Source organism: Chelonoidis abingdonii, chromosome 3 (assembly GCF_003597395.2).
Source record: "Chelonoidis abingdonii isolate Lonesome George chromosome 3, CheloAbing_2.0, whole genome shotgun sequence".
Lineage (NCBI taxonomy): Eukaryota > Metazoa > Chordata > Testudines > Testudinidae > Chelonoidis > Chelonoidis abingdonii.
Genome location: NC_133771.1, coordinates 70,157,703 through 70,185,508, shown reverse-complemented (window position 1 = coordinate 70,185,508; position 27,806 = coordinate 70,157,703). Strand labels below are relative to the sequence as shown.

Below are 27,806 nucleotides of genomic sequence, written 5' to 3'. Positions count from 1 at the left end.
CCATAGTGGCGCCACTCTAGGGGGCGACCTGCCGGCCCGCTGGAGTTGCTAGGGTAAAAGTTTTCCGACGAACGTGCACGCGCAGCGCGTACACCTACTGGAATGGATATGAGCAAGCACTCGAAGAAGAACTTAGTGTTGTTTTGAACCTTTAAAGTCCAAAATGGCTTTAGATCTGCCCATATCTTTCCCTATGCTACACTGCAATAATTGTGGTCAGGGGAGGTACCTCATCCTGGTGTCCTCTTGCTACTGAAGAGAGGGGTCCTCAACTCTGAACCTCCCCACTCCGGTCCTAAATGGTTTGAATTTGTTGACCTTCAGGGTAGGCTGCCAAGGCCCACCTATTTACACAGGCTGCTGGGGAGGGAATGGCATGGCATGGCAATGGCTGGGGTAGGTGGAGAAGGGGATGCTGGCTGGGCTTGATTAAAGCATTTTGGTTTCAGACTGAGGAACAGCTGCTGAATTTATTTTTTATTTGTATTTTTAACCCTTTGGAGAAGACTGCTAGAGCCCTAGATAGGCACTTTGGGGGTGGAGATCTGTATTATAAATGAGGCTGCTTTTGCGAAGATCTTTTTTCAAAAGGAATTTGTTTTCTACAAATAGAACAATAAGCACATGTGACAACCAGAGGCGCCTCACAGGAAGTTTTATGTGGTGAGAACTAGAAGTGGTTGGAAGTGATAACTCTTGGTTCATGACCAATTATTCAACTGAAAAAAAACCAAAAAAACCCTAGTATGATTTGCAACAAGTGACTCTGCCAGCCCTAAGTTTACAGTCAGGAAAGCATTGCCCCTGAACCCTGTAAACAATTTTTTAATTCTTATGCAGTAGAAAACACAACTGCAATTATCCTTTAACTGCAACCCACTTGTTCCCAATTCTCTGGCTCCTGCAGTGGTGAAAGGATAAAGGGCAACAAAAAGGAAAGACTATTTTTAATAGAATTTTGCCTATGTTTCCTGCTTCTCCTCTGACCATCTAAAATTACACCTGATCCTTCTGCATCTCATTGACTTTCAACTGCACTCACAGGACTAGGGAAGGGCTTATTCCAGAGGCAGAACCAGCACAAAAATTGAAATGAGTTCCATTCCACACATGGAAGAATGTGGGTCTTCTGTTCTAAATCGTAAGGGAGCTTTCACACCAAAGCAAACTTGGAAAAGGAGGAGTTTTTATTTAAAAAACCTGTACTAAGCAAATCACTTTCTAGTTTTCCTTTAGCGTGACTACAGATATTTATATTTGAAGAAGGGCTCTTCCTCTCACAGGCCTGCCTCTCCTGTCTAAGCCAGCCTTGAACTCAAAACCATGGGTTTGTAACATCACTATATTTTGAAATGTAAATATTGTGATATCACAAATCCAGTGTTACGACCACAGGAAATAGAAGGAAAATGTGTGCAGAAGGGGATGAAGTCCTTCCTTAACTCTCAAACAGTCTTGTAAATCAACAAGTATAGTTAAATTAAGTAATATAAGAGATGTGAGATGTTTTAGTTTGCCCCATGATGAAAGGTCCTGGCCTGTTCTTTTAAAACAAACTGCATACAGAAATGTTTTACCTGCAAATCCTGAACATAGTACAGCAATAGCTATAGCGCCAAACCCTAACCACGGATTCTGCTCCATCTGCAACATGAATCATAAACAAAATAGGTGGTAGGTTAGTTGTATCACTAGAGTAATTTACAGTAATTATTTCCAGACGCTAATTTAGCATTTTATTACAACATGAAAATGTGTTAGGTTAGTTACAGCAAGTTACAGTTACAGTAAGTAATCCTTTCTTAGCCAGAGCTGCTCTATAGCTTAGCTAGCTCTATTCACCGCTGCTTCACTATGGAGTTTGATTTGCCAAGTATATTTTACTAACCTTAGAAGTACTGAGACACACAAGTCAAATTACAAAGGCAAACCACCAGCCCTATCTCTCAGCTTTTCTGTCACATGAGGTTTCTTTATTTCCTCTAATCTTGTAAACTTTTTACACTCACAGAGTTCATCTGCAGATCTTAAAGTACTTTATAGATTAACCCTTAACTCCTTGTGAGGAAGCAGTAGTAGTATGCAGATTGTCATATTTCAGTTTACTAGAATGGTTATGGCTAGTCTTTTAATTTGCACGCCTATAGGAAGGCACTTAAGTGACCTTTTCAGAGGGACAGAGCAACTACCACAATCACGGTAAAGGAAGGCATTTCATCTGCCTAAAGCATGGATTTAGGGACCTACCATTAAGCACACAACTTTAAAGATGCTGGCTTAAGTGACTTGCTCATGGTAACAGAAGACAAGACACTAGTAGAACTAGGAATGAAATGCAGCTGTCTGGAAGCAGTGTGGCCTAGTGGATAGAGCACTGGACTAGGACTAAAAAGATGTGTGTTCTATTCCCAGCTCTGCCACTGGCCTGCTAGGTGACTGGGCAAGTCATGTCACCTCTCTGTGCCTCAGTTTCCCCATCTGTAAAATAGAGATGATACTTACCTCCATTTGTAAAGTGCTATGTAAAAGCCAATAATTGTTGTTATTACTGATTCCCAGTTCCTTGCTCCGACTGCTAGAGTACACTCAACACCAATTACTGAAAAAGGGAATTGCTGCAATATTATCTATGTTGTTGAATTTACTATAGTGGTAATTTATGCTACTTGTGGCAAACGCTTCTCTTCCCAAAAATATAGGATGTGGCAGAGCAACAAGCCTGTTTGAATCAGGGCGAGGTTACTCACCTTGTGCAGTAACTGAAGTTTTTCAAGATGTGTACCCCTGTGGGTGCCCCACTCCAGGTGATGGTGGGTCCCTGTGCCTTTGCTTGGAGAATTTTGCAGCACTGCCCATACAGATCATGCATGCGCAGTTCCTGCCTCGCATGATGTTGGTGCTTCATCTAGCGCATGCATGACCCAAACTCCTCAGTTCCTTCTCTACCGCAGAGTCTGCTTTAAACTCCAAAGTAGAGAGGAGGAGCATGAGTAGTGGAGCACCTACAGGGGGACACCTCTCGAAGAAACTCAGTTACTGCACAAGGTGAGTAACCTTCTCTTCTTTGAGAGAGATGTCCCTGTGAGTGCGCCACTCCAGATGACTGTAGAGCAGTGACCTCCTAGGATGGTAGGGGCTTCAGAGTTGGTAGGATAATTGCTGATAATACTGCTCAGCCCAGCCTAGTTTCCGCCCTAGGGCTTGCGTGATTGCATAATATTTGGCAAAGGTGTGTTTGGAGGCCCAAGTGGCGGCTTTGCTTATGTTTGTAAGTGGAACATTGTTTAGGAGTGATACTGATGCTGATATAGATCTAGTAGAGTGCATCTTGATCCCGCGGAAGGTTGTGTGCTTTTTAACTGATAGCACAGGTGAATGCATCCAGATATGGAAATACCCTTAGAGAGTTCTGTGATGGGTATAAAGAGTTCTTCTTCGAGTGCTTGCTCGTATCGATTCCAATTAGGTGTGCGCGCACCGCATGCACGTTCGTCGGAAGATTTTTACCCTAGCAACACTCGGTGGATCAGCTGGGTCGTGCCCTAGAGTGGCGCCGCCATGGCGCCGGATATATACCCCTGCCGACCCAACGGCCCTTCAGTTCCTTCTTACCGCCTGCGTCGGTTGTTGGAACAGTGGAGCGCGACTTAGCTGTTCTCCACTTCCCTAGCTACTCGTAGTTCTCTTACTAATTCTTGTGTATATAGTTATAATTTCTATAGTTGTAGTTAGTTTTATTTATTGTATAATATAGTTAGTGTTTATAGTTGAGAGGGGTTTGAAGATTAGCCCCTTCCCCGCACCCGGTACCGGGGCCCACGCCCGGTTCGCCGGGCTTCAAACCATGCTCGGCCTGCCACAAGCCAATGCCAACGGGAGATCCCCATGACTCCTGTCTTAAGTGCCTCGGGGAATCCCATCTCTCGGATAAGTGCCAGATCTGTAAGGCCTTTAAGCCCAGGACGAAGGAGGAGCGGGACTTTCATCTCAAACAGCTGCTGATGGAGGCAGCTCTTACTCCTCCACCCTTGGCACCGAGCACCGGACAGTCCGCATCAGGGAGAAGTGCTTCTTCAGCACCGGATTGCACCGGTACCGCTAAGGCCCCTCGGCACCAACCATCGCCAGCACAGACGTCTGCTTGGCACCGTTCCCTCTCCCCGCGGGTTACATAAGATTCCTGCTGCTTCCGTGCCGCCTGCGCCACAGTCGGCGCACCCGCCTAAGTCAGACCGCCCGGCACCGACACCTGCCACGGCACCGCCAGCTTCAGCACCGTCGATTCCGGTCCTGCAAGGGCCATCGAGTACAGTGCCTGAAAGCTCCCTGGGGCATGCCGTGGTTGAGCTCACTATTCCCTCCACGCCAGAGACCTTTTCCACGGTGAGGGAGCTGATCGCGCTGACAAAGTCTGCGCTGCATCAATCCTCGGCACCATCGGTGCGGGTTATACAATCGATTGGCAAGCCTGCCCTGCTGAGACCATCCTCTGTCGGCACCGCCGAGAGGCACCGATCACAATCGCAGTCCCACCGGCGCTCTCGGTCCCGTCACCGATCCCGGTCTCGACGCCGCTCTCCATCTCGGTACCAGTCGCACTCGTGACACTGTTCAGCATCCTGTTCACCAGCCCGGTACTCTCGGCACCGATCCAGTTCCTGGCACTGTTCCCGACACCGCATCTCTTGCAGCCGTTCCAGACGTTGAGCTTCGAGATTCCGGTCGACCTCCCGGCACCGCTCCAGTCGTAGGTCTCGGTCTCGTTCCCGGTACTGGTATGGCGCCCAGTACTGCTCTCCGGTGCCGCACAGAGAGAGATCATTTAGAGATGGAGACCCTTCCCAGGGCTTTTCAGTTCTTCCGTGGCCGTCTCGACACACATCTGTGTCATCTCACGTGGACAGTGCTTCCTATGCACAGGACTGTGACGCAGATGTGCCCAGCCGAGTCTTCCAGGAGACCCAGGCCCAAGAACAAGGACCTCATCAGTGGTCATTCTGGACACCTTGGGCATATCACCAAGCCCAAGGTGCGCCTCCAGTGCCATTACGCTCCGTACCATCAGGACACCGGGTGCCAGAGGTGACTGTCAGCCACTCCGCTCCTGCGGGTACGGAGGAAGCTCCCATTCAGTCAACAGACTCTCAGGTCCCACCTGAGCCCGACATCGCCCAAGAACAGGAGCCCACACAGGACCCTCTTGTCCCTGGCCTTTCCTCTTCCTCCTCTCCAGATGAAGCAGTGGTGGGGACATCCTCCTTGGGCCCTTCTCCAATTGACCTGAGGGCACATCAGGACCTCCTGAGATGCGTGGCCCTGAATATGAATCTTCAGGTAGAGGAGGTCCCAGAGATAGAGGACCCTGTGGTGGATATTTTGTCAGCAGACACCCCCACAAGAGTGGCCTTGCCATTTATTCATACGATCCAGGCAAATGCCGGTACCAACTGGCAGTCTCCAGCCTCTATTCCGCCCACGGCCAGGGGAGTTGAACGGGAGTACATGGTGCCCTCTAGGGGGTACAAGTACCTGTACGTGCACCCTCCTCCCTGCTCCCTTGTCGTGCAATCAGTCAACAAAAGGGAGCACCATGGCCAGCAAGCTCCTGCTCCAAAATCAAAGGAGGCTAGGCGCATGGACTTATTGGGCCGCAAAGTATACTCTGATTGGGGCCTCCAACTTAGGGTGGCAAACCAGGAAGCCCTGCTTAGCCGGTACAACTATAACACCTGGGCGGCGATTGGAAAATTCACGGAGTTAGTTCCCCAAGACTCCCGCCAAGAGTTTGCTGCCCTTTTGGAGGAAGGGAAGGTGGCGGCGAGAACTTCTCTCCAGGCCTCGCTGGACGCAGCTGACTCCGCAGCCAGGACTCTGGCTTCAGGAATCGCCATGAGGCAAATATCATGGCTTCAGGTGTCAGGCCTTCCACCTGAATTACAGCACACCATACAGGACTTGCCCTTCAATGGCCAAGGCCTATTTTCTGAAAAGATTGACCCTAGGCTGCAAAGCCTAAAGGACAATAGGGTGATCATGTGCTCGCTCGGGATGCACACACCGCTGACTCAGCGCAGATCCTTCCGCCTCCAGCCTCACTGCCCTTACCCCCCGCCTAGGCCAGGACAGGACTTCAGCAGAAGGCGCGGCCAAGACAATCGCAAATGGCAGTCTGGACCCCAAGGGGGGTCAGAATCAGGGTCCCTCCAAACCACCCACGGGACCCAAACCAAACTTTTGAAGGCACGCCCAAGGACGGTGTACCAGTTGTTTCCCAGGATCCTTTCCCTCCTTTTTACAACTGCCTCTTCCATTTCCTCCCTGCATGGACCCAACTAACTTCAGATTGTTGGGTCCTACGCACGGTAGAATTCGGATACCACCTCCAGTTTATTTTGCCCCCGCCCCTCACATCCCTCATCCTCATCCCTCTTCAGGGACCCCTCTCATGAGCAATTCCTCTTGCAAGAGGTAGGGATGCTCCTTGCCATGGGAGCTATAGAGGAGGTACCGAAGGATTCGAGGGGCAAGGGGTTCTAGTCCCGCTATTTCCTAATCCTCAAGGCAAAGGGAGGTCTCAGACCTATCCTAGAACTGCGAGGACTCAACAAGTTCATGATAAAGTTGAACTTCCGCATGGTATCCTTGGGGACCATCATCCCATCCTTGGATCCGGGAGACTGGTATGCCGCCCTCAATATGAAGGACGCGTGTTTTCACATTGCCATTTACCCTCCGCACAGACGGTACCTCCGGTTTGTGGTCAACCGTCAACATTTCCAATATACGGTCCTTTCATTTGGCCTCTCTACAGCCCCACAAGTATTCACAAAATGCATGGCTGTAGTCACCGCCTCCCTCCATCGTTGTTGGATACACGTCTTCCCCTATCTCGACAACTGGCTCATTCGAGGAGCCTCCGAGACCCAAGTCACCCGTCATGTGGGCATTGTTGTCATGTGGGCATTGTCAAGGACCTAGTCAAGCGACTAGGCCTGATGATCAACATAGAGAAATCCACTCTGGTTCCCATACAAAGAATAGACTTCACTGGGGCCATTCTGGACTCCAATCTCGCCAGGGCCTGCTTATCACAGCCTCGGTTTCAGGCAATGGCATCAATTATACAAGGCCTACAAGACTTCTCGACAACTTCAGCTTGCACTTGTCCCAGCCTCCTGGGTCACATGGCTGCCTGTACGTTCGTGACCAAACACTCCAGACTACGTCTCCGTCCCCTTCAAACTTGGCTCTACTCGGTATACCACCCGGGCAGAGACAGTATAGACACAATCCTCACGATACCCCTGAGCATCCTAGGCTCCCTGGACTGGTGGTTGATGCCCTCCCTGGTCTATGCAGGGATGCCATTCCATCCGCCTCAGCCTTCAATGACCCTGACAACGGACGTGTCATCTCTCGGCTGGGGTTCTCACCTCGAACATCTCCACACTCAAGGCCTTTGGTCAGCTCAGGAACTGGCCTTGCACATCAATGTGCAGGAGCTGAGAGCAGTCCGCCTTGCGTGCCAGGCGTTTCAAGGGCATTTACAAGGCCGTTGTGTCTCAGTGTTCACAGACAACACAACGACCATGTTTTACATAAACAAGCAGGGAGGAGCACGTTCCTCCCCCCTTTGTCAGGAAGCTATTCAGCTCTGGGACCTCTGCATAGCCCATTCGATAGACCTGGTAGCGTCTTTTCTCCCAGGGGTTCAGAACACTCTGACGGATCAACTCAGCAGATCCTTCCTGTCTCACGAGTGATCGATTCGTCCGGATGTTATCTATTCTGTTTTCTAGAAGTGGGGCTTTCCCCGCATAGACCTCTTCACCTCCCGCGAGAACAGGAAATTCCAGATGTTCTGCTCCTTCCAAGGTCTCTCCCAGGGCTCGATCTCAGACGCATTTCTGATACCGTGGACGAGCCATCTGCTTTACACCTTTCCACCATTCCCGCTGGTTCACAGGGTCCTGCTCAAGCTTCGCAGAGACAGAGCCCACCTGATCATGATTGCTCCAGCCTGGCCAAGGCAACACTGGTACACCATGTTGCTCGACTTGTCAATAGCCAACCCAATCCCTCTACCTCTTTGCCCGGACCTCATAACTCAAGACCACAGCAGACTTTACCACCCAGACCTGCAGTCTCTCCACCTCACAGCATGGTTACTGCGTGGTTAAGCCAGTCCGAGTTACATTGTTCTGCCTCGGTGCAACAAGTGCTCCTGGGTAGTAGGAAACTTTCCACTAGGTTAACATATCTGACCAAGTGGAAGCGCTTCTCCTGCTGGTGCGACCAACGTAATGTTATTCCCATCGAAGTACCGGTCCCTACCATCTTGGACTACCTCTGGTCTCTCAAACAGCATGGCCTAGCGGTATCTTCATTGAAGGTGCACTTGGCGGCCATCTCTACCTTCCACCCAGGGGAGAGCGGCTGCCCGGTGTTCTCTCACCCCATGGTTTCGAGGCTCCTCAAGGGCTTGGAGCGATTATACCCATAAGTACGCCACCCCGCCCCAACCTGGGACCTCAACCTAGTTCTAGCCAAACTTATGACTGCTCCCTTCGAGCCGCTAGCAACCTGCTCGCTGCTGTGCCTGTCCTGGAAGACAGCCTTCCTCGTAGCCATTACATCGGCAAAACGAGTTTCAGAGCTTCGGGCTCTCATGGTGGACCCCCCATATACGGTGTTTCATAAGGACAAGGTACAGTTGTGACCACATCCGGCCTTCCTCCCTAAAGTGGTATCGGCCTTTCATATCAACCAGGATATCTTCCTTCCGATCTTCTTCCCGAAGCCACACTCATCACGCCGGGAGCAGCAACTGCACTCCCTAGATGTCTGTAGGGTGCTCGCATTTTATATCGAGCGAACAAAGCCCTTCCGTAAAACATCCCAACTCTAAGTCACAGTCGCAGACCGAATGAAGGGCCTATCGGTCTCCTCCCAGAGGATTTCATCTTGGGTGACATCGTGCATCCGCACCTGCTATGACTTGGCTCATGTTCCGATAAGCCACCTTACCGCTCATTCTACCAGGGCTCAGGCTTCATCTGCCGCTTTCCTGGCCCACGTACCCATCCAGGAGATATGTCGTGCAGCTACCTGGTCCTCGGTCCACACCTCTGCATCACATTACGCATTGGTTCAACAGTCCAGAGATGACGCGGCATTTGGATCAGCAGTTCTACATTCTGTGACATCTCACTCCGACCCCACCACCTAGGTAAGGCTTGGGAGTTACCTAACTGGAATCAATATGAGCAAGCACTCGAAGAAGAAAAGACAGTTACTCACCTTTGAAACTGTTGATCTTCGAGATGTGTTGCTCATATCCATTCCAAACCCGCCCTCCTTCCCCTCTGTCGGAGTAGCTAGCAAGAAGGAACTGAAGAGCCATTGGGTCAGCAAGGGTATATATCCGGCGCCATGGAGGCGCCACTCTACGGGGCGACCCAGCCAACCCACCAAGTGTTGCTAGGGTAAAAATCTTCCGACGAACGCGCACGCCTAATTGGAATGGATATGAGCAACATATCTCGAAGAACAACAGTTGCAAAGGTGAGTAACCATCTTTTTTGGTTTGGTTCTGTCCAAGTAGAAAGCTAGTGCTCTAATGTCTAGGATGTGCACTGAGGCTTTGAACACGTTCTCGTGTGGTTTAGGAAAGAAAGTTGGAAGCTGTATAGGTTGATTAATGTGGAAGGACTTTGGGGAGAAATTTAGGATGGGTGCGTAACGTGACTTTATCTTTAAACAATGTGATGGATCTGCCAAGAGCGCCCTGATTTCTCCCACACATCTAGCTGATGTGATCACTATTAGGAATGCCACTTTCATGGATAGGTGCAGTAGGGAGCAGTTTGCTAAGGGTTCAAACAGTTTCTGAGTGAGGGCTGGTAAGACCAAGTTTAAATCCCAGGTTGTGTGAGTGGTCTCATATCCGGAGAGATGGTTTGGATGCCTCTGAGGAATCACTTGGTGATTGACTGAGCAAAGATTGTAGTGTCGTTGGTGAAAGGTGTTTTGGTGAAAGGTGGCGATAGCCGCAAGGTGTAGCTTCAGTGAGCTGATGGAGAGAGCGGATTGTTTTAATTCCAGGACAGTCTAATATCAATGGAAGAGGTGCAGATGTTACATTGATTTGTCTGGCGGTGCACCATGCTGTAAATTTCTTCTACTTATGTAGGTGGGTGCTACATGTAGTATGTTTTCTACCGTGGAGCAGCACCCTCTGGAACTGTTCAGAGCAACTTAGTTCATTTTTAGAAAACCACAGAGGAGCCATGCCTTCAAATGTAGCATCTTTATGTTCAGATGTCGCATTTGGCCCTCTTGTTGCGTTGACAGGTCTGTCCAGAGAGGGAGAGTGATGGGGGCACCTGCCGACATCCATGTTATATACAGATACCACACTTGTCTTGGCCATGTGGGGGCTATTAGCATTACTCTGGCTTTGTTGGTCCTTATTTTCTGTATTACTCTGGGTAGTACTGGTATTAGTGGAATGCATAGAGAAGGTCTGTGTTACACCTGGTCAGGAACGCATCCCACATCGATCACTTCCCCAGACCTGCTCTAGAGTAGAATTTCGGACATCTGGTGTTGCGGGCAGTCGTGAATAAATCTATTTGTGGGGGGGCCCCATATTCGGAATACGCATTCCAGTATCACGTTGTTTAATTCCCATTCGTGGTCGTGGGGAAAATGTCTGCTGAGTTCGTCTGCTGTGGTGTTCTGGCATCCAGGTAGGTAGGAAGCCGAGATATGAATATTGTGTTAGATACACCAGTTCCAGAGTCTAATAGCCTTGGTACATAGCGAGTGTGGTTGGGCTCTCCCTTGCCTGTTTATGTAAAACATACAAGCGATGTTATCAGTCATTACTCTTATGCTTTGGTTTCTTATGAATGGTAAGAAGTGGACGCAAGCATTGCAGATGGCACAAAGGTCTAGCAGGTTTATGTGTAGCCTTGTCATAGGTGTGGACCATAATCCCTGAACTGTGCAATGTTGTATGTGTGCTCCCCACCCAATGAAGGAGCCATCTGTTGTGATCATGTGTGATGATGGATCTTGTGTAAATGGGATTCCCAAGCACAGGTTGTGTGGTTGAGTCCACCAGATTAGTGAGTCCTTGACCTCGGGGGGCATTGTTAATCGTATGTTTACCCTGTGCTTGTTTGGTCTGTGGATGGTTGCTAGCCATCCTTGCAGGCAATGCATGTGCAAGCATGCGTGTTTGACCACAAATGTGCATGCTGCCATGTGGCCCGATAGTTGTAGGCATGTGTGAGTGTGACCTGTTCCATACTGTGAATATGAGTGTCTTTATGGTGTTGAATCTGTCTCGTGGAAGTGACGCCTTCGTCGGCACCAAGTCGAAGTAAGCGCTAATGAATTTTAACTGTTAAGCTGGTTCTATTGTGATTTCCTTTTGTTTATTTGTAAATAGACTCTGGAAGCAATCTATCATAATTTGGGTAGAGCAAATGGCATCTGATTGAGCGTGAGACAGTCATCCAGGTAAAGAAATATTATTCCGTGTTTTCTCAGATGCACCGTTACTGCCATGAGGATCTTTGCGAAAATGCGAGGCGCTGTTGACAGGCCGAAAAGTAAAACCTTATATTGATAGTTGTCTGTGTCCAAAGTAAATCTCAGAAAATGCCTGTGGGCAGGGTGTATCGTAACATGAAAATAAGCATCCTGCAGGTCGAGGGCTGAAAACCAGTCTCCCTGCTCCAACACTGGTATTATTGTTGTTAAGGTGACCATCCTGAACTGCTGCTTTCTCACGAACTTGTTGAGTCACCCGAGATCGAGGATAGGTCGCCATCCTCATTTTTCTTTTGTGTTAAAAAATAAACACATAGTGGGAGTGAAATCCATTCCCCCATGTTGTGCAGGAATAATCTCCACGGCCCCTAATTGGAGGAGATGATCTCTCTCTTGGCATAACAAATGTTCGTGAGAGGGACCCTGAAAAGGGATGGGGAGGGGAGGGGAGGTGGGTGCAGGAGTATCGATAGGAAAGGAATGGTATAAGCCCATTTGGATGACTTCTAAGGCCCATTTGTCCATGGGGATGGCAGCTCATTTCAGGTAGAATGAGACCAAACTGGCTCCAAATAGATGGATGGATGGTGTAAATGCTGGAATGTGGGAGAAGGCTTCCAGACCCTCGACCAAGCCTTCAAATTTGTTTATTAGAGGCAGTAGGTTGAGATGCCGCTGGTGGTGGAGGGAGTCGTCATTGTGGTCTCTGTCTGTCATTGGTGTTCATGTTTGTAAGGCCCCTGGTGTTGCTGTGTGTATGGTGAGTATCTATTCCTCTGATATGGTTGATACCTGTATTGTCTCCTTCTTGTAGCACGTGTATGAATGCCGAGGGTCCAGAAAATGGCCCATGAGTCCTTCATTGTGTGCAGTACTCAGTGGTTTTGGCTGCAAACAATTTTTCTCCACTGAAGGGGAGATCTTTGCCTGTATTTTGTATCTCCCGTGGGAATGCTGAGGAGTTAAACCACCAGCATGACCACAGCTGTAGCAATGGACCTGGCGGCTATGTCAGCAGCATCTAGTGAGGCCTGTAGAGCTGTGCATGCTGTCATCTGTCCTTCAGAGACCAGAGATTTAAATTGTTACCTCTTTTCCTCTGGGATCTCGTTAATAAAGTCCATAAATTTCCCATAGTTCCTGTAGTCGTATTTGGCAAGTAGCGCTGTGTAATTTGCCACCCTGAATTGAAGTGTGGAGGAAGAGTATACTTTGCAGCTGAATAGCATCCAACCTCTTATTCTCTTTATTGAAGGGAGTGGATCGAAAGTGCTGTTGTTTGCCCCTTTGGTTGACCAATTCCAGTACCAGCAAGTTGGGTGCTGGGTGTATGAATAGAAATTCCATCCCTTCGAGGGAACATAATATTTTCAGTCCACCCGTTTGCAGGTAGGAAGTATGGTGGCTGGAGTTTGCAACATAGTCTTGGCGGGTTCCATGACAGCATTGCCAATCAGTGAGGCTATCCTTGAGAAGGAAGATGTCTGTAAAATATCCGTTGGCTCATGTTGAGTTTCTGGCACTTCCTCCAGAGCAATTTTGAGCTCATTGGCCACTCTTTTGATGTAAGTCTTGGATGTGGGTAAACTCATCAGCTGTAGTTGGAGGCATAATAGCCTCATCCAGTGAGGAGGATGAATTGTTCTTGGTTGGCGAGGTGTCAGGAGCAGTGTTCTCTTCCTGCTCTGCCATGGGTTCATCCTCTGTCTCGGTCACTATATTCTCTGAAGGTGGAGGTGGGGATCTGGCATCTTCCCTATGTGGGCTGTGGCACCTGCTGTAGTATCTTTTGTAAGATCCCTAGGGATTCCAATATGGCCAATGACCAGGATAGGGCATGGGTGCTGCCATCCATGGGTGGCTGTACCATGGTGGCATATCATGAGCATACAAGGGTCATGGTCACAGGATCCAGTAACCACAGGTGTCCTGATTGGGGACGAATGGTGAGGGGAGAATACCCCTTCAACCACCTCATTTTCATTGCTCGAGAACTGTGACGCTATCAAAGATAAATGTTGGTGTGGTACTGCTGATCTCAGTGAGACATCGGTGTCTAGGAGAAGGGACTCTGGAGTCGAGGAGACCAACAAATTCTTCTGGTGCCGAGTGCCTCAGTGCTAGAGGGCAAGGTGCCGATTGCACTGGGGGTACAGTGTGCTGAGCCGGTGCAGTTTGTCTTGGCACCATTGCGCTAGCAGCATTGGGCTGTGGCCCGAAGATAGGAGTGGTTGCCGGTGTTGTCTCCTTTGGAGCTGCCAACAGTGCCATGGTGCAGGCAGGCAGCTTAGAGCCCTTAGCTCGACACCAGAGTGCTGGGATCCACCGGTGGCCACCATACAGATGGTGCTGGAGGTGCCTGGAGTATATCCGGTGGTGCAGCCAACACCAATGAGAGCGATTTGGTCGGCAACCATTGTGTGTTTGTCTGCTCTCTATGGGGTGAAGAGGATGGCCAGGTTTTTTTCGCAGGTTTTTTGGCGGTGAGGACACCAGTGATTTATGATAGGAAGAGGGCTCCTGCCCTGGGTCGGAGGTTGGTCTTAAGGACTTCTCCGTCAAGATGAGTTTAAGTCTCAGGTCTCTATCCCTTCATGCCCTAGCCTTCAGTTTGTTACAGTGAGCACATTTCTGAGTAATGTGAGCTTCCCCCAGTCAATGGACACACTGAGTGTGTTCATCTGACACCGGCATCGCCTCTCTGCATGTTGTGCATCTTTTAAATCCTGGTGAATCATGCATCTTCCTAACCTAATAGTAACTGTACTAAGGGATGGAAAAATAAAACTTTTTTTTAAAATAGGAGACTAACGAATAACGGAAAAGTAACTTGTCTAAACTATCCTAACTCACTAATTTATCTAAACTTATCTATTTGAAATGAAGATTTTCAACAGGATTGCTGAGCTTCGTCACAGGCCAGGGACAGTTGAGAAGGAACTGAGGAGTCCGGGTCGCGTGTGAGCCAGTTGAAGCACCGTCACACAAGCCAGGCATCGCACGTGTGAGACCGATGCTGACACTGCTGCAAAACTCTCAGAACAAAGGCGCAGGGACACACCATCCCCTGGAGTGGAGCATCCACAGGGATCTCTCTCGAAGAAGAAAGCAGTGGTTCCCAAACTTTCTCTCTCTTGTGCTCCCCCTTACCCTTGTCCGTCCCCCAATCCACCCGCAGGTCACAGTTGGGAGCCAGGTCCGGGAACAGGGCCATGGTCAGGGCCAGGGGCCGAGGCTGGGACAGGAGAGGTTCTGGGGCCGCAGCCAACTGGGAGATAGGGCCAATGCTGGGGCCACAGCTGGAGGTGGGGCAAGGGATATAGTCAGGGGCTGGGTGCATAGCTGTAGCCAGGAGCTGGGTGTGGAGCTGCAGCTGGGAGCCAGGGACGGAGCAGAGCTGAGGGCAGAACGGGGCTGAGTGGCCACCATGCTCCTCTCCAAAACATTCCTCTGCACCACCCTACAAGGGCGCACTCCACAGTTTGGGGACCACTGAATTTGAACTTGATAATCAAACTAACATTTTACATTGTGAAACAGCATGGTTGCTAAAAGGAAATGGATACACAATTGTGATGCACCTGGAATACATTATTACAAATATTCCACAGCCACCATACTGTGAGTGAAACAGGTAGGTGGAGAAGCTGAAGGCAGCCTGCTGTTTCTGCTGAAGTGTCCAGAGAAGGTATTCAAGTGATAAGGCTTACCTGTACTTTTGTAACCTGAGCAGGCTTCCACTGAACAAGTGTGACTCCACCACACAACATAAAGACTGAGAACCACTGCAATTTACTGAGGGAACGGTTTAACATTAAGACCGTACATAAGGCTGTACACGGGATCTTCAACTGATATGTCACCTAAAAAAGGGAAAACAGAAAATAGCATATGGTTACGTGAACTCCATCAAAATTCTGAAAATAGGCTTTTTTTGTTGGTGTTTAAATTTGTCAGTAAGTCTGTGTTGCTAAAATAGGAAATGGCAATATATGTTGAACCTGATGACTTCCACCTCTGCTCAGTTACATTATTCATTTAGCGGTAAACTTGGTTGCTGACTTGCAGAAAACTGTTTGCTTAGGAGCATCCCACATGAGGCCCTCACTGTATTCATTGCAAAGTTTATGGGCTGCTTATTAAAAAGGACTAGTATATGGCCATATGTTCTAATTGCCTGTATAAGTTGGGGCATTGCTAGCAGATTGAGGGACATGATCATTCCCCTCTATTTGGCATTGGTGAGGCCTCATCTGGGGTACTGTGTTCAGTTTGGGCCCACACAACAAGAAGGATGTGGTAAAATTGGGAAGAGTCCAGCGAAGGGCACCAAAAATGATTAGGGGGCTGGAGAACATGACTTATGAGGAGAAGCTGAGGGAACTGGGATTGTTTAGTCTGCAGAACAGAAGAACGAAGGAGGACTTGATAGCTGCTTTCACCTACCTGAAAGGGGGTTCCAAAGAGAATTGATCTAGACTGTTCTCAGTGGTACCAGATGACAGAACAAAGAGTGATGGTCTCAAGTTGCAGTGGCGGAGGTTTAGATTAGATATTAGGAAAATCTTTTTCATTAGGAAGGTGGTGAAGCACTGGAATGGGTTATCTAGGGAGGTGGTGGAATCTTCTTCCTTACAGATTGTTAAGGTCAGACTTGACAAAGCCCTTGCTGGGATGATTTAGTTGGGGACTGATCCTGCTTTGAGCAGGGGATTAGACTAGATGACCTCCTGATGTCCCTTCCAACCCTGATATTCTATAATTCTATGAAAACCACAATCGATAGAATACTGAACTCCACTATACACTGGCATTAGCATATAGTATTTCATACTCAGAGAGATTAATTCCCTGCCTCATTCTGAGCTAAATTTCATTTGCAGTTACAACTATGTGAATCTGGAATGACTCAATGGCAGTCAATGGGTTTACTTTTTATTTACACTGGTGTAACAGCATAACTTGGCATTTAGTGCACAGACTAGATAATGTACTGTGAGTGAGGCAGAGGTGCATTCATGCAATAGTGAGAATAAAAATATTTACAAAGAATTTGATTTTTATAAAAGTAATTTAGTTATTTACTACAGTGATTTTTAAAAAATTTGGGTTAACAGCTTGCAATTGTACTGCATGCTACCTCCCTCTTCACCTCTGTTTTAATAAGTTATTTAAACACAAATACTGCACCCCTTCTTCCTTCACTTCACATCATCTAATTTGGGCATTTAAAGAGGCTAGGATCCTGTAGAAACAACAGTATTTTTTTTTGTAATTAGAGTATTTTAACATATGAACAAAGAGGTAAGCTTAAAATTGGCTTTTCCTGACTTTCAAGTACTTTACTTTGCAACCTTTGCATTTTCTTACTGTATTTTCATATAGAATATTAATGATGTGCGTATTTGTCTTATAGGTCAGAGCTATCGTTGATTACGAAGTGCATATGGTGAATTTTTACATATCAATATTGTGATTAACACATGGTAAGGATAGCAGAATATTTTATACGAGTACCTTACCTCATTATTTCAAAATACTTTAATTTTTTAAGTTTTTGGATGGGGGTTATTTCTGTTCTTATGTAATTTGCATAAGGTTATATTAGTAAATGGAGTTACTTTAACAATAAGACAAATTTGTTAGGGGGAATTTACTTACAACAAAGGTTTAATCTCAATTCCTTCCACTATTAAAATCTAAAATACATGGTTTCAAAATTTAATAGTAACAAACATAATTAGGGTTATACTTTTCAACTTAAACTACATATGAATTATCCCTTCTATAAAGATTATAACAACATCCTCATCATCACAGTATTTAAGCACTTTCCAGCAATGTTATAAGTGACATAACACTGAACAAAACTTGGTTCTAACTGAACACAAAAACATAGAAGATGGCAAGACTGTTTTAGGGACTTACCAAAATTCATGCCTTATTCATATGCACTGTGAATTACAGATTGTATTACTTGATGTGATGAGCTCCAGGTTTCACTTCTTACTTGCATTTAGCAACTGTGTGGCAATCAGCTTTTTAAAGTGTGGCTACACACAATGCCACATGATGCCAATAATAAATCACTGTTTACAAGAGATGGGATCTTCCCCCCCATTACTAATACAACCACCGATTTTCACACAAATGCATAAATCTCTGTTCAATAAACCTACAAAGATTCCTGCCATTGCATTTTCTTACATCACATACCAGGCCCCCCATCTTCTTATTTAAATACCTCCTAAAAACTTGTCTTTTCTTCAAGACACTCAATCACAAGAGAAAAAATAGATTTCCTGGTGAAAGAGAAATACAGTATCTCCTGCCTCTGGGCCTCCCAGTGCATTTTGTCTTTCAGCGTCTGTCCTGCTGTGCGTCTTTTAATGAGCACTTTTCAGTGCTTGAATAATAATAATAATTAAAAAAATTCTGAAGTGTTAAAAGACATTAAAGCAAACAAAACTAAACCTAAAATGAGTAAAAATAGGGATTCTGTGTTTTGGTTCCTAACGATAATAATGCCAGTTACCTGGTAGACTGCAGCATCCAAATTGCTAAGAGCCAAGAAAGCCATGTTGTTTTGGACCGCATACACCACAGATGGAACACTTAATTTTAGCAATTCCTTAGGACTGCCTAGTACATTTTCTCTTAAAGATGTCATCAACCTACCCAGGCTTCCAGTTTCTCTGCAAAATAAAAGGTTTTAGCACAACTATATTTGATGACTTATTTACAGCAAGATGCCTGAACAGAGTTCTTTGAAAGGTCTTTAAAAACTTGCTTTTAATAAACAGTTGGGATCTTCGATTAATTAAAAAAATTACACTGAAAATCAATTTGGTTCCCTGCAAGTACAAACCATTAAGGGCCAGGAGCAGATTTTGAAATGATAAAGGTCAGGGGTATTAACACATGAATTCTCAACAACAGGTTGGCCCTACAGAGAGTTTCAGTAACATCAGTTGCTCTACCCATTGTTTCGAGTGTGAAGTATACACACAGAAAGACAAAGAATTGCTCTTATTGCTACTAATATTGGACTCATCTCAAATTTCTTTTGTGATTTTCCAAATCCCCTGAAGCCTCTGGGTGAGATTCTAGGTTGTGCCTTTAAGAGGTTCAGCACAGAACTCTCAGCCCAGGGGAAGGGAGCGCTACTGTGGCTTTAATCTACCTTTGCACTCTTCTGATTCTGAGTTGTCCCACTTCTGGTGTAACTTACAAAGTGAACTGAGATAAATGAAATTAAGGCCACTTTAATTCTGAATAAAAGTGTCCACATGGGGTTTAGTGCTGTTTAATCTGCTTTAAATTTACATTTAAATTAATTCAGATTAACCTTCCTAGACAAGCCCTTAACCAGATCTGGAGAGCACCCCTTCCCTCCTGTACCTGTATTCTGCCTCTCCAAAGACTACTATGGGCAAGCAGTGTTCCAGGTAGAGCTGTGGTGCCAGAGGCACAGGAATGGATGCTGCACCTCAGCACCACGCAGGAACTTTATACTGTGATACAAAACATTACATGAGCATCTAACGTAATAAGAGTTTCTTGGTATTATTCCTCAAACAGCACATCACATTGCCTGGCACTGTATGATCCAGACCCAGGAAGAAGATTTCTGTTTCAAAAGAATTATCTACATTAAACTATACTCTGTTTACAGTAAAGTTTAACTGTTAGATTAAATGTGGAAAAATACCACAAAAGCCTGACCTTTCATACGATGGTATCCCGCAATATATCACACATTTTGTTTGTTAAAGGCAGGCTGTTAAATAAGAGAAAAAAAAAACGGACAGAACTGCACCTACCTTTGTTCAATTCTAATACAGTACTGTACTATTACAAAATAATGTACTTAAGCATGAATGATCAGGTCCAAAGGACAGTACATTGCTTGGCTGATCACTCAAAGTTAAATTATAGCAGTAATATCATGAACCAAATTAGACAGTGGTCGTATTTCAGCAAAGTTACTAACGTAAATGATTAAACAAATCATCCCACTTAAAAGAAGGATCTCTTGTGAGTACCACAACTTGACTACAGGAAAAAAAAAATTGCAGTTTGCTTTATTATTTAGGAGAAATCTTACGCTGTGACTCCTTTCCACACACACACACACACACACACACACACACACACACACACACACACACCACACACACACATCACACACCACACACACACACACACTGACCTCAGACCAGGATTTTGTATTAAGAGGAAGGGAGCACAACTTATTACAGCTGACCATACTTTCTTTCGTAGTTAGAAGACAGTTGAGTTTTCTTTAGCTGACTTGTCTCGATTTAGTTCTGTTTCACTGGATAGGTGTTTTCTAGTTTATATACATGCAGCCAGAGGCTGAAATAGCTACTATTTATACACAGAAAAAATAAACTCAACTGAAATACTGCATAAGTGTAATGGACAGACTACTGAAACATAATTAACAACTTAACAAGACATATGCCAAACTATCATTTTGCTTGTTATGTTTCCCCTTTCCTCCATCTGTTCCATCCAGATTGTACTGAAGATTAGGAACTTCTCTTCATCTTTAGTGTGAGGTGCCTGAAAAATTTTTCGTGATGGCATGGCAGCAGGGGCCTGGGTGGTTAAACAACAGAGTTTTCATGTAGTTCTGACATTTGGCATGGAATTTCAGTAATGAAAAATGCCCCTTTAAACACCACTCCTACTGTCGTTTTGGAGAATGTGAGCAATTGTTTTGATTATTCACACTCAATATTTGATTATAATTTTAATATTACAGCTTCAGATATGCAGCCCTTCTGTAAGACCTCTTATTTGAGTTGGGCAGGAGAAAATAAAAAAACAAAAATATTCTGAATTAGACATTGTAATTTAAAGTTAAATTAGACACTGTGGGCACACCTAGATAGATTTATACCCAAAAAAAGTGTAAAAATTAAAAGTTAATAAAGAAACTTCATCCTCACTCACATCACTGGCACCAGGAGTACAAAGATCTCACAACAGATCTTAATCACACATACTGCAAAACCAAGGCACATATGAGAAAGTAAATAAAGTGCTTTGGCTCTAATTCAACATCCTTGATGCTTCTGTATATTTAACTTGGAAACTTATTCAGTGTTTTTCATGGGACTGGATATGTGAGAGATATAAATGATAATCAAGCTTGCAACATGTTATATATTTAGTTGTTCAAATATGTAATCCCAAATAAAACTAGAATGCAAGTCAGTTTGGCTTTCTGAGTCCCAACTCTAAGAAGTTATAAATCATGTGGGAATCTGAACAAATTACTAATTCAGAGTTTAGTGGCCAGGAGTATGCCAGGTTCATTTTATTACCATAATTATAGGCAAAGTAAATAATTACACAGCTTAAACTATAATAAGTCTCCATTTCCAAAGGCAGTCATTTATTCAAAGTGTAAAGTAACATTTCATACTTGAACATACAACGCCGAAAATGTAAACAGTAGAGAACTACAGCAAGTGTACTTAATTACATAAATTCGATTTTGGAACAGAACCCTGGTTTATCTTATTTGGTGTCCTGTACTTTAACAGTAATCAGCACTGGCTGCCTCAGACAAAGGCACAAAATACACACCTTGCACCAAGGGAACAGATTGCTTTCTGAATCCATTGGGTGATCAGGTTATACACTGAAGCATCACCATTAATAAAACATTATAAATTTTAATTCAAGCTAGTATTACTGCAGATACTACACGTTTATTAAAAAAATAAACTTTTGCTGGATCTTTTAAATTAACAGAAACCGAAATGTAAGCAAATCTCAGTTATCTTGAGATAACCACGAGTTTATATACCAGCTGCATTTCTTTTGCACACTAAAGAGGTTGCAAAGATTTGGGGGCTGTGGTGGATAATCAGCTGAACATGGGCCCCTAATGTGACACTGCGGCAAAAAGAGCTAATGTAATCCTGGGATGCATTAACAGGAATCTCAAGGAGTAGAGGGGTTATTTTATCTCTGTATTTGGCACTGGTGCAACTGCTGCTTGAATACTGTACCTGGTTCTGCTACCCACAGTGCAAGAACAATGTTGATAAATTGGAAAAGGTTCAGAGAAGACCCACAAGAAAGATTAAAGGATTAGAAAACATGCCTTATAGTCATAGACTCAGGAAGCTCAATCTATTTAATTTAACAAAGAGAATGTTAAGGGGTGACTTGATTACAGTCTATAAATATCTACATGGGGAATAAATATTTAATAATGGGGCTCTTCAATCTAGCAGAGAAAAATATAACACAATCCACTGGTTAGAAGTTCACGCTAGACAAATTTATAATGGAAATAAGGGGTAAATTTTTAACAGTTAAAGTAATTAATCACTGGAACAATTTCCCCAGGGTAATGGTGGATTCTCCATCACTCACAATTTTTAAATCAAGATTGAATATTTTTGTAAAAGCTCCCCAAGCATTCAGCTTTTTTGTACCTGGCGCTGATCTGAAGGCTAGACTGCAGAGGCTCTTAAAATTCCCATAATCCTTCAGTGTGGATTTAACCATTATATCTTTTACCCCTAGTAGAAATATTATGATTTTTGCAGATTTACTCTGAAGAATGTTATTAGTGGGAATACTAGATTTTTACACATACACACTTCTGGAAAAAGCCAAGCCCTCATCCATGCTGAGCTCTGAAGACTCTTTTAAATGTCAGTGTTAAGTGTCAGTATTTTGCATCTAATCCATTTTGAACCTACTCCAAAGCACATAAATTTAAAAAAATGCAAATGGATACACCTGCATATTTGTGAGGTTTACAGAAGTGATTTAGAAAAAGTTCACAAGCTCTGACATGCTTTAAACTGATCTTTTCACAGCATTATTTTACAATGCCACTCCTGCCCAGCTTCACAAGTAAGGCATATAAAAAGAGAGCTAGCTGAGACTCTCATGTCCGTGTGTGTATGCATATCTGCATGTGTGTATGAAGAAGAGTGAGAATGCAGTTCCAGTAGGGGTTAGCACTCATACTTACTTGGCCAAAATACCCACACTCAGGAATAACTTGATAACTTCTGTGATGCACACAGCTGTGGTTGCAAAGTAGAGTTCTTTTTCTGCTATTCTCGTGTATCGTAAAGCTACAGTGTACGTTGCAGCCACCAGGGTCATCACCGTCAAGCAGTACAATTTAAACAATAAACTGACATTCTCTGAAAGAAAAAAATATAGCTCCGTAAGGAACATGAAACAAAGAGCAACTTACTAGTATACTTACAGCAACTCACCAGGTTCCTCATTCTAAACTAAGAACACAACCAAACATTGTAAAGCAGTAGCGCAGTCTCAAATGCAGTATAGTAGCACACTGTAGTTTCACTACAATTCCACTGCAGTATCTAAGAATTCTAAATTGGAACCTCAAAGAGTCTGTCTGAGAAAGGAATGTCCAGCTATGCTTGATTTCAAGGGGGCTCCTTTACCAAAGAACGCCACTGCTCTCAAAAGAGTATAATCATACACTGATATTTACCTATGCTATAATCTATATTCCACTGTTATCTTCTTGTCTCTATAACTTGTGTACAACCACTTGCTGTGAGCTATAACTAGTTCTCTGCATACTGAGGAGAAAGTTGACCAGACTCTCAGAGTAGCAACAGCAAAAGTCTCTGCACAAAGCGGCAAAAATGGCAGGTTTAAGATGTACTAAAAATTGAGATGAGAGTGGAAAAGAAAAGATGAGAAAATAAGTAACAGACAATAGGATCAATCCAGGAAAGTCAGTTATAAATGAAAGCTTCTTTCCCAACCCTCTCATATACTGTTCTGGTGATAGTACAAAAGGAGAGGTTCCATCACTATAGTAATGAGACAGCAAATAAATAGTACATCTATATACTAAGATTCCAGGATTGTCACTCTGTCCGTGTGTCACTCCAAAGCCTAGAACATCCATAGAGTAAGTGTGAAGTCACTGAAACAGCTACAAGCATGAATTAAAGTTGTTTTTGTTCAAAATATCATCAGGTTCAATCATCAGTGGGCCCTGTGAGAACCAGATGCAATGCTGTAGTCCAAAGGTTTTGTGGTGGCGGGGATGTGACAGTTGATCAGAGAAGGTGGGAATAATGGTTATGTGGGGTAACAAAGAGGTGGTCCATACCTTCACCTGGGGGCAGCTCTATGCACAAACTGGGCAACAATGTACAAACAGCAACATAATCACTACAACACAGTGTACAGAAACAAAAGCCCCCAGTTTTGACTTTTTTTTTCCCTATGCACCTGACTTTACGAATTACTCCTGTAAGACTGCACAGACCTTCTAGTATATGAAATAAATTATTGGAGTAGGCAAGAATATAAATGAGTTCAGAAGACATGGTTTCTGCTTTGTGTCTGACTACCAATGTTCCCCTCGTTCTAGCCAAGTCAGACTCTTGAGCTTCTGCAGTAAACAGTATCCACGGTAGTAGGTAAATGAGTAGAAGCAAGTATTTATTGGCAGGCAGAAGCAGCCAAGGCTCTGCTGTGGGGGTTGCCACACGCACCACAATGTGGGTGCCAAGAGGAACATAGAAAGCTTCCCTTGGTAGACACTAACTACACTATAGGACCAACTGCCAGCGTGGCAGGATGAGGTCAGGAACATGGCCAAAATGCAGGATAGCTCTCATAACGAAAGACACAGTGACACTGAACGTGATTTCCTTGTTTGTGTAATAGCATCCCTAAACTGGATCAGAACACCTCTGCAAGAGGGATTAGTAAATTAACTTCCATGCAGGCTGGATGACTACCTGTCTGCAACAACAGGTCAAATGGATTATTGAGCTACACACAGAATGGCTTTTCTATTTTTAACATTATTTGGCAACAGCATGGAGAGAGTTTTAAAATTTTAAATCCAAAGGACATGCCTTACCAGATTAAAACAGTTCTAAAATATGTCAGATTTTGGATCTAAACACCTAACTGTATCCATTACATATGAAGTACATGCAAAGTCCTGTGTTTATACTAAATCGTAATAATGCAGCACACAACTCTAAAAATACAATTTCTAAAGCTGTCTGATCAAACAAGCCAAAACTAATTCTTTTCTAATGGTTATTATAAAGATGTGAGACAGCTCTTTGTTAGTTGTAAAAAGTGATTTTACCCTTGTTTTTACATATGTAGTTCAATTCTGGCAGAAGAGGATCAGGTACTACTACTAAAACTGGTGAAAGTAACATTGATTTCACCGCCCTCAATGGAGTAACAGGGATGAATTTGACCCAGGGCTCAGTCTCTCCAGTCGAAAAAGACGGTTTTTTTGTGTTCTATGCTCCTCGCATTTCCTTATGCAAACACAGCATTATTGTCTGCAGCACTCTTCCATTCTCTCTGTGGTGGACCAAGAAAACTATCTGGGAGAAGGGGCAGAGGAGAAGATAATCTTTCCATGATCCTGGAATTTCCTGTTAGAATGTACTGACAGTAACAGCTCACTGCAACCAAAGTAGTGTTGGACAGATTTTTTACCTGTATATGTGAATTATAATTGACAACATTAAAACATAAAAATTAGGAAGAGTAAGGTTTTGAATCATATAAAAACAAGTGATTTTGGTTTTCCAACACAGGACGTCAATTTTGAAGGTTTAAGAGAAAATCTCCTCCTGTACTCTCTTTCTGATCATTTTTACAATTTCTGTGGCAGCATTATTGCCCTTTTCTGCCATTTTGGTTTGATTTGATTCAAATCTATGTTTAGTTAAAAGAATTTCTTAAGTAGTATTTTAATGCCATATTTTTCATGGCACCTTTGAAAAGTCCAGAATCTAAAATTTTCCAGTGGTTCAGAAATGACTCTAGAACTCTTAGCCATTGCATTAACGCACCATCTAGTAACGTTTTACAACTAGATTTGCCATATTTTCTCAGTTTGAGCGATATCTTATTCTGCAAGTGTAACGCCAACAGACCCCAGTCGCTGGTGGGCAGAACTGAACCAGGGACCTCTGGTGCTACAGACCAACTGGCTGTTAGCTAAGGCTGTAGAGCAGACTCATTTCATCTCTCTCTTTAAGTGGTCTCGGTGCCACTAGGTGGGACAGAACACACACCCAGAACGTGTGTGGGTTACAGATTTCCCCTAGCTGAGGAAGCGCATCCCGAGCTTCAGAGTCTTCCCAGTTGAAATCCCGGAGGAGCCCCAACTTGTAACACCAACAAACCCCAGTCTGTCACAAGTACCCAAGTAGTCCTGCTTATTGCATTAAGATACTGTTCAACACAAGCATGGCAGAATCTGGCCCATAGCATAATGATATTGACCTCCTCTGTAAAGTGCTTTGAGATCTACTGATGAAATGCACTATAAAAGAGTTACATATTATTACTAATAAATAAAACCTTCTGTAATACCTCTCTGCAGGTTTCTGAAATGTGATATGTTGTAATGGAGGACACAGTGCATATATGTAGGTACCCTGGCTGACAAACTTTAGTAAAATTGCATTGTGCACTCTACAGCTTCTAGATTTTAATTTGCTTCCATTATTTTGAAAAAATGTAGTGTGATCTATACAAATTTATTGTTCTCTGTTAATTACTGAATGAGTGTTCTAAGTTTACTGCAAGTGAACTGATCATAATGATTTGACTAAACCTGTACCTCAGCTTGTTTGTTTTAAGGGAGTGATGCCTTTTATTGTATAACATATTTCTACAAGGTAAACTCACACATTCCGCTGCTGCAATCATGTAAATTAACTATATCCTTGGAGAGAGAAAAACTCATATACTTCCCTATGCAATTTCAAAGGGCACTATCAATTGGCTTTGGGACCAACATTTAGATTTTGCAACAACCAGATGATTTACAAGGCACAAACAGAAAGTTTCCATGACAATATTAGAGTTTTATTGAAAACATGTAAGTGCCCATGACCAAAAACGGAAATCAACCAGTTCAGTTTCATTGTCCATGCTGAGGGTACGGCTACACTTGAAACTTCAAAGCAAGTACGAGTGTGGTCGCAGCGCCAGCGCTGGGAGAGAGCTCTCCCAGCACTGCATGGACTCCACATCCTCATCGGGTTTAGCTTGCAGCGCTGGGAGCCGCGCTCCCAGCGCTGCGGCACTGTTTACACTGGCGCTTTACAGCGCCATATCTTGCAGCGCTCAGGGGGGTGTTCTTTTCACACCCCTGAGCGAGAAAGTTGCAGTGCTGTAAAGCGCCAGTGTAGCCAAGACCTGAAAAATGCAAAACAGCTACAACAACCCAAGTATGAAGAGTACATTTGAAAATGTTTACTATTCGAAGGCTGGCACTAAATAAAATAAAGTGTTAGTTTTAAGTCAATAACGACCCTTTATATCTGTGCCCCCCACCCATTACCCCTCATCCAACACCCACAGCTTTCCCCTTCCCCCATAACGCCCTGGCCTCCCCCCCATTGCCAGCCCCATCCCTCATTAACTTGTCTCCCTGGCACCCCCACAGCCCGACCCAGCCCATTAACCCCCTTCTCCCACCGCCCCTATTAACCCCTTCGCCTTCCCCTGCCCCCCATAGCCTGACCCAATCCCGCCCACACCTCCCTACCCACACAAACATTCCCCCCGTTAATCCCTCTGCCCCCATAGCCTGACCCAATCCCACACACACCCCCCTACCCACACAAACATTCCCCCCGTTAATCCCTCTGCCCCCGTAGCCTGACCCAATCCCACATACACACCCCTACCCACACACATATCCCCCCCACCATTAATCCCCCTGCTCCCCATAGCCTGACCCAATCCCGCCCACACCCCCCTACCCACACAAACATTCCCCCCGTTAATCCCTCTGCCCCCGTAGCCTGACCCAATCCCACATACACACCCCTACCCACACACATATCCCCCCCACCATTAATCCCCCTGCTCCCCATAGCCTGACCAATCCCGCCCACACCCCCCTACCCACACAAACATTCCCCCCGTTAATCTCTCTGCCCCCCGTAGCCTGACCCAATTCCACCCACACACATATTGCCCCCTGCCATTAGTCCCCCTGCTCCCCATAGCCTAACTCAATCCCGCCCACACACCCCTACCCACACACACATTCCCCCCGTTAATCCCCCTGCCCCCCACAGCCTGACCCAATCCCGCCCGCCCACACACACACATCCCCCTGCTCCCCCCGCAGCCGGGGCCCTCATGCGCCTGCACCGTGGGGGGAGGGGGTGCCCAGTCGTGACTCCCCCGGC

At 45.0% G+C, this 27,806-nt stretch overlaps 1 protein-coding gene across 2 annotated transcripts in view; it reads right to left on the bottom strand.

The window, feature by feature from the left end:
* Nucleotides 1–27,806, bottom strand: part of SLC35A1 (solute carrier family 35 member A1) — a 48,388-nt gene that overhangs the window by 20,286 nt on the left and 296 nt on the right. The window contains exons 2-5 of one of the 2 annotated variants that reach the window (XM_032771846.2): nucleotides 22,592–22,769; nucleotides 18,098–18,257; nucleotides 15,273–15,425; nucleotides 1,578–1,644 (exon numbers count right to left, since the gene is read on the bottom strand). In XM_032771846.2, coding sequence (XP_032627737.1) covers nucleotides 1,578–1,644; nucleotides 15,273–15,425; nucleotides 18,098–18,257; nucleotides 22,592–22,769 — 558 coding nt within the window. Of the gene's footprint in view, nucleotides 1–1,577; nucleotides 1,645–15,272; nucleotides 15,426–18,097; nucleotides 18,258–22,591; nucleotides 22,804–27,806 lie in introns of those variants that run through there. The other variant, XM_032771845.2, reaches the window with a different exon arrangement.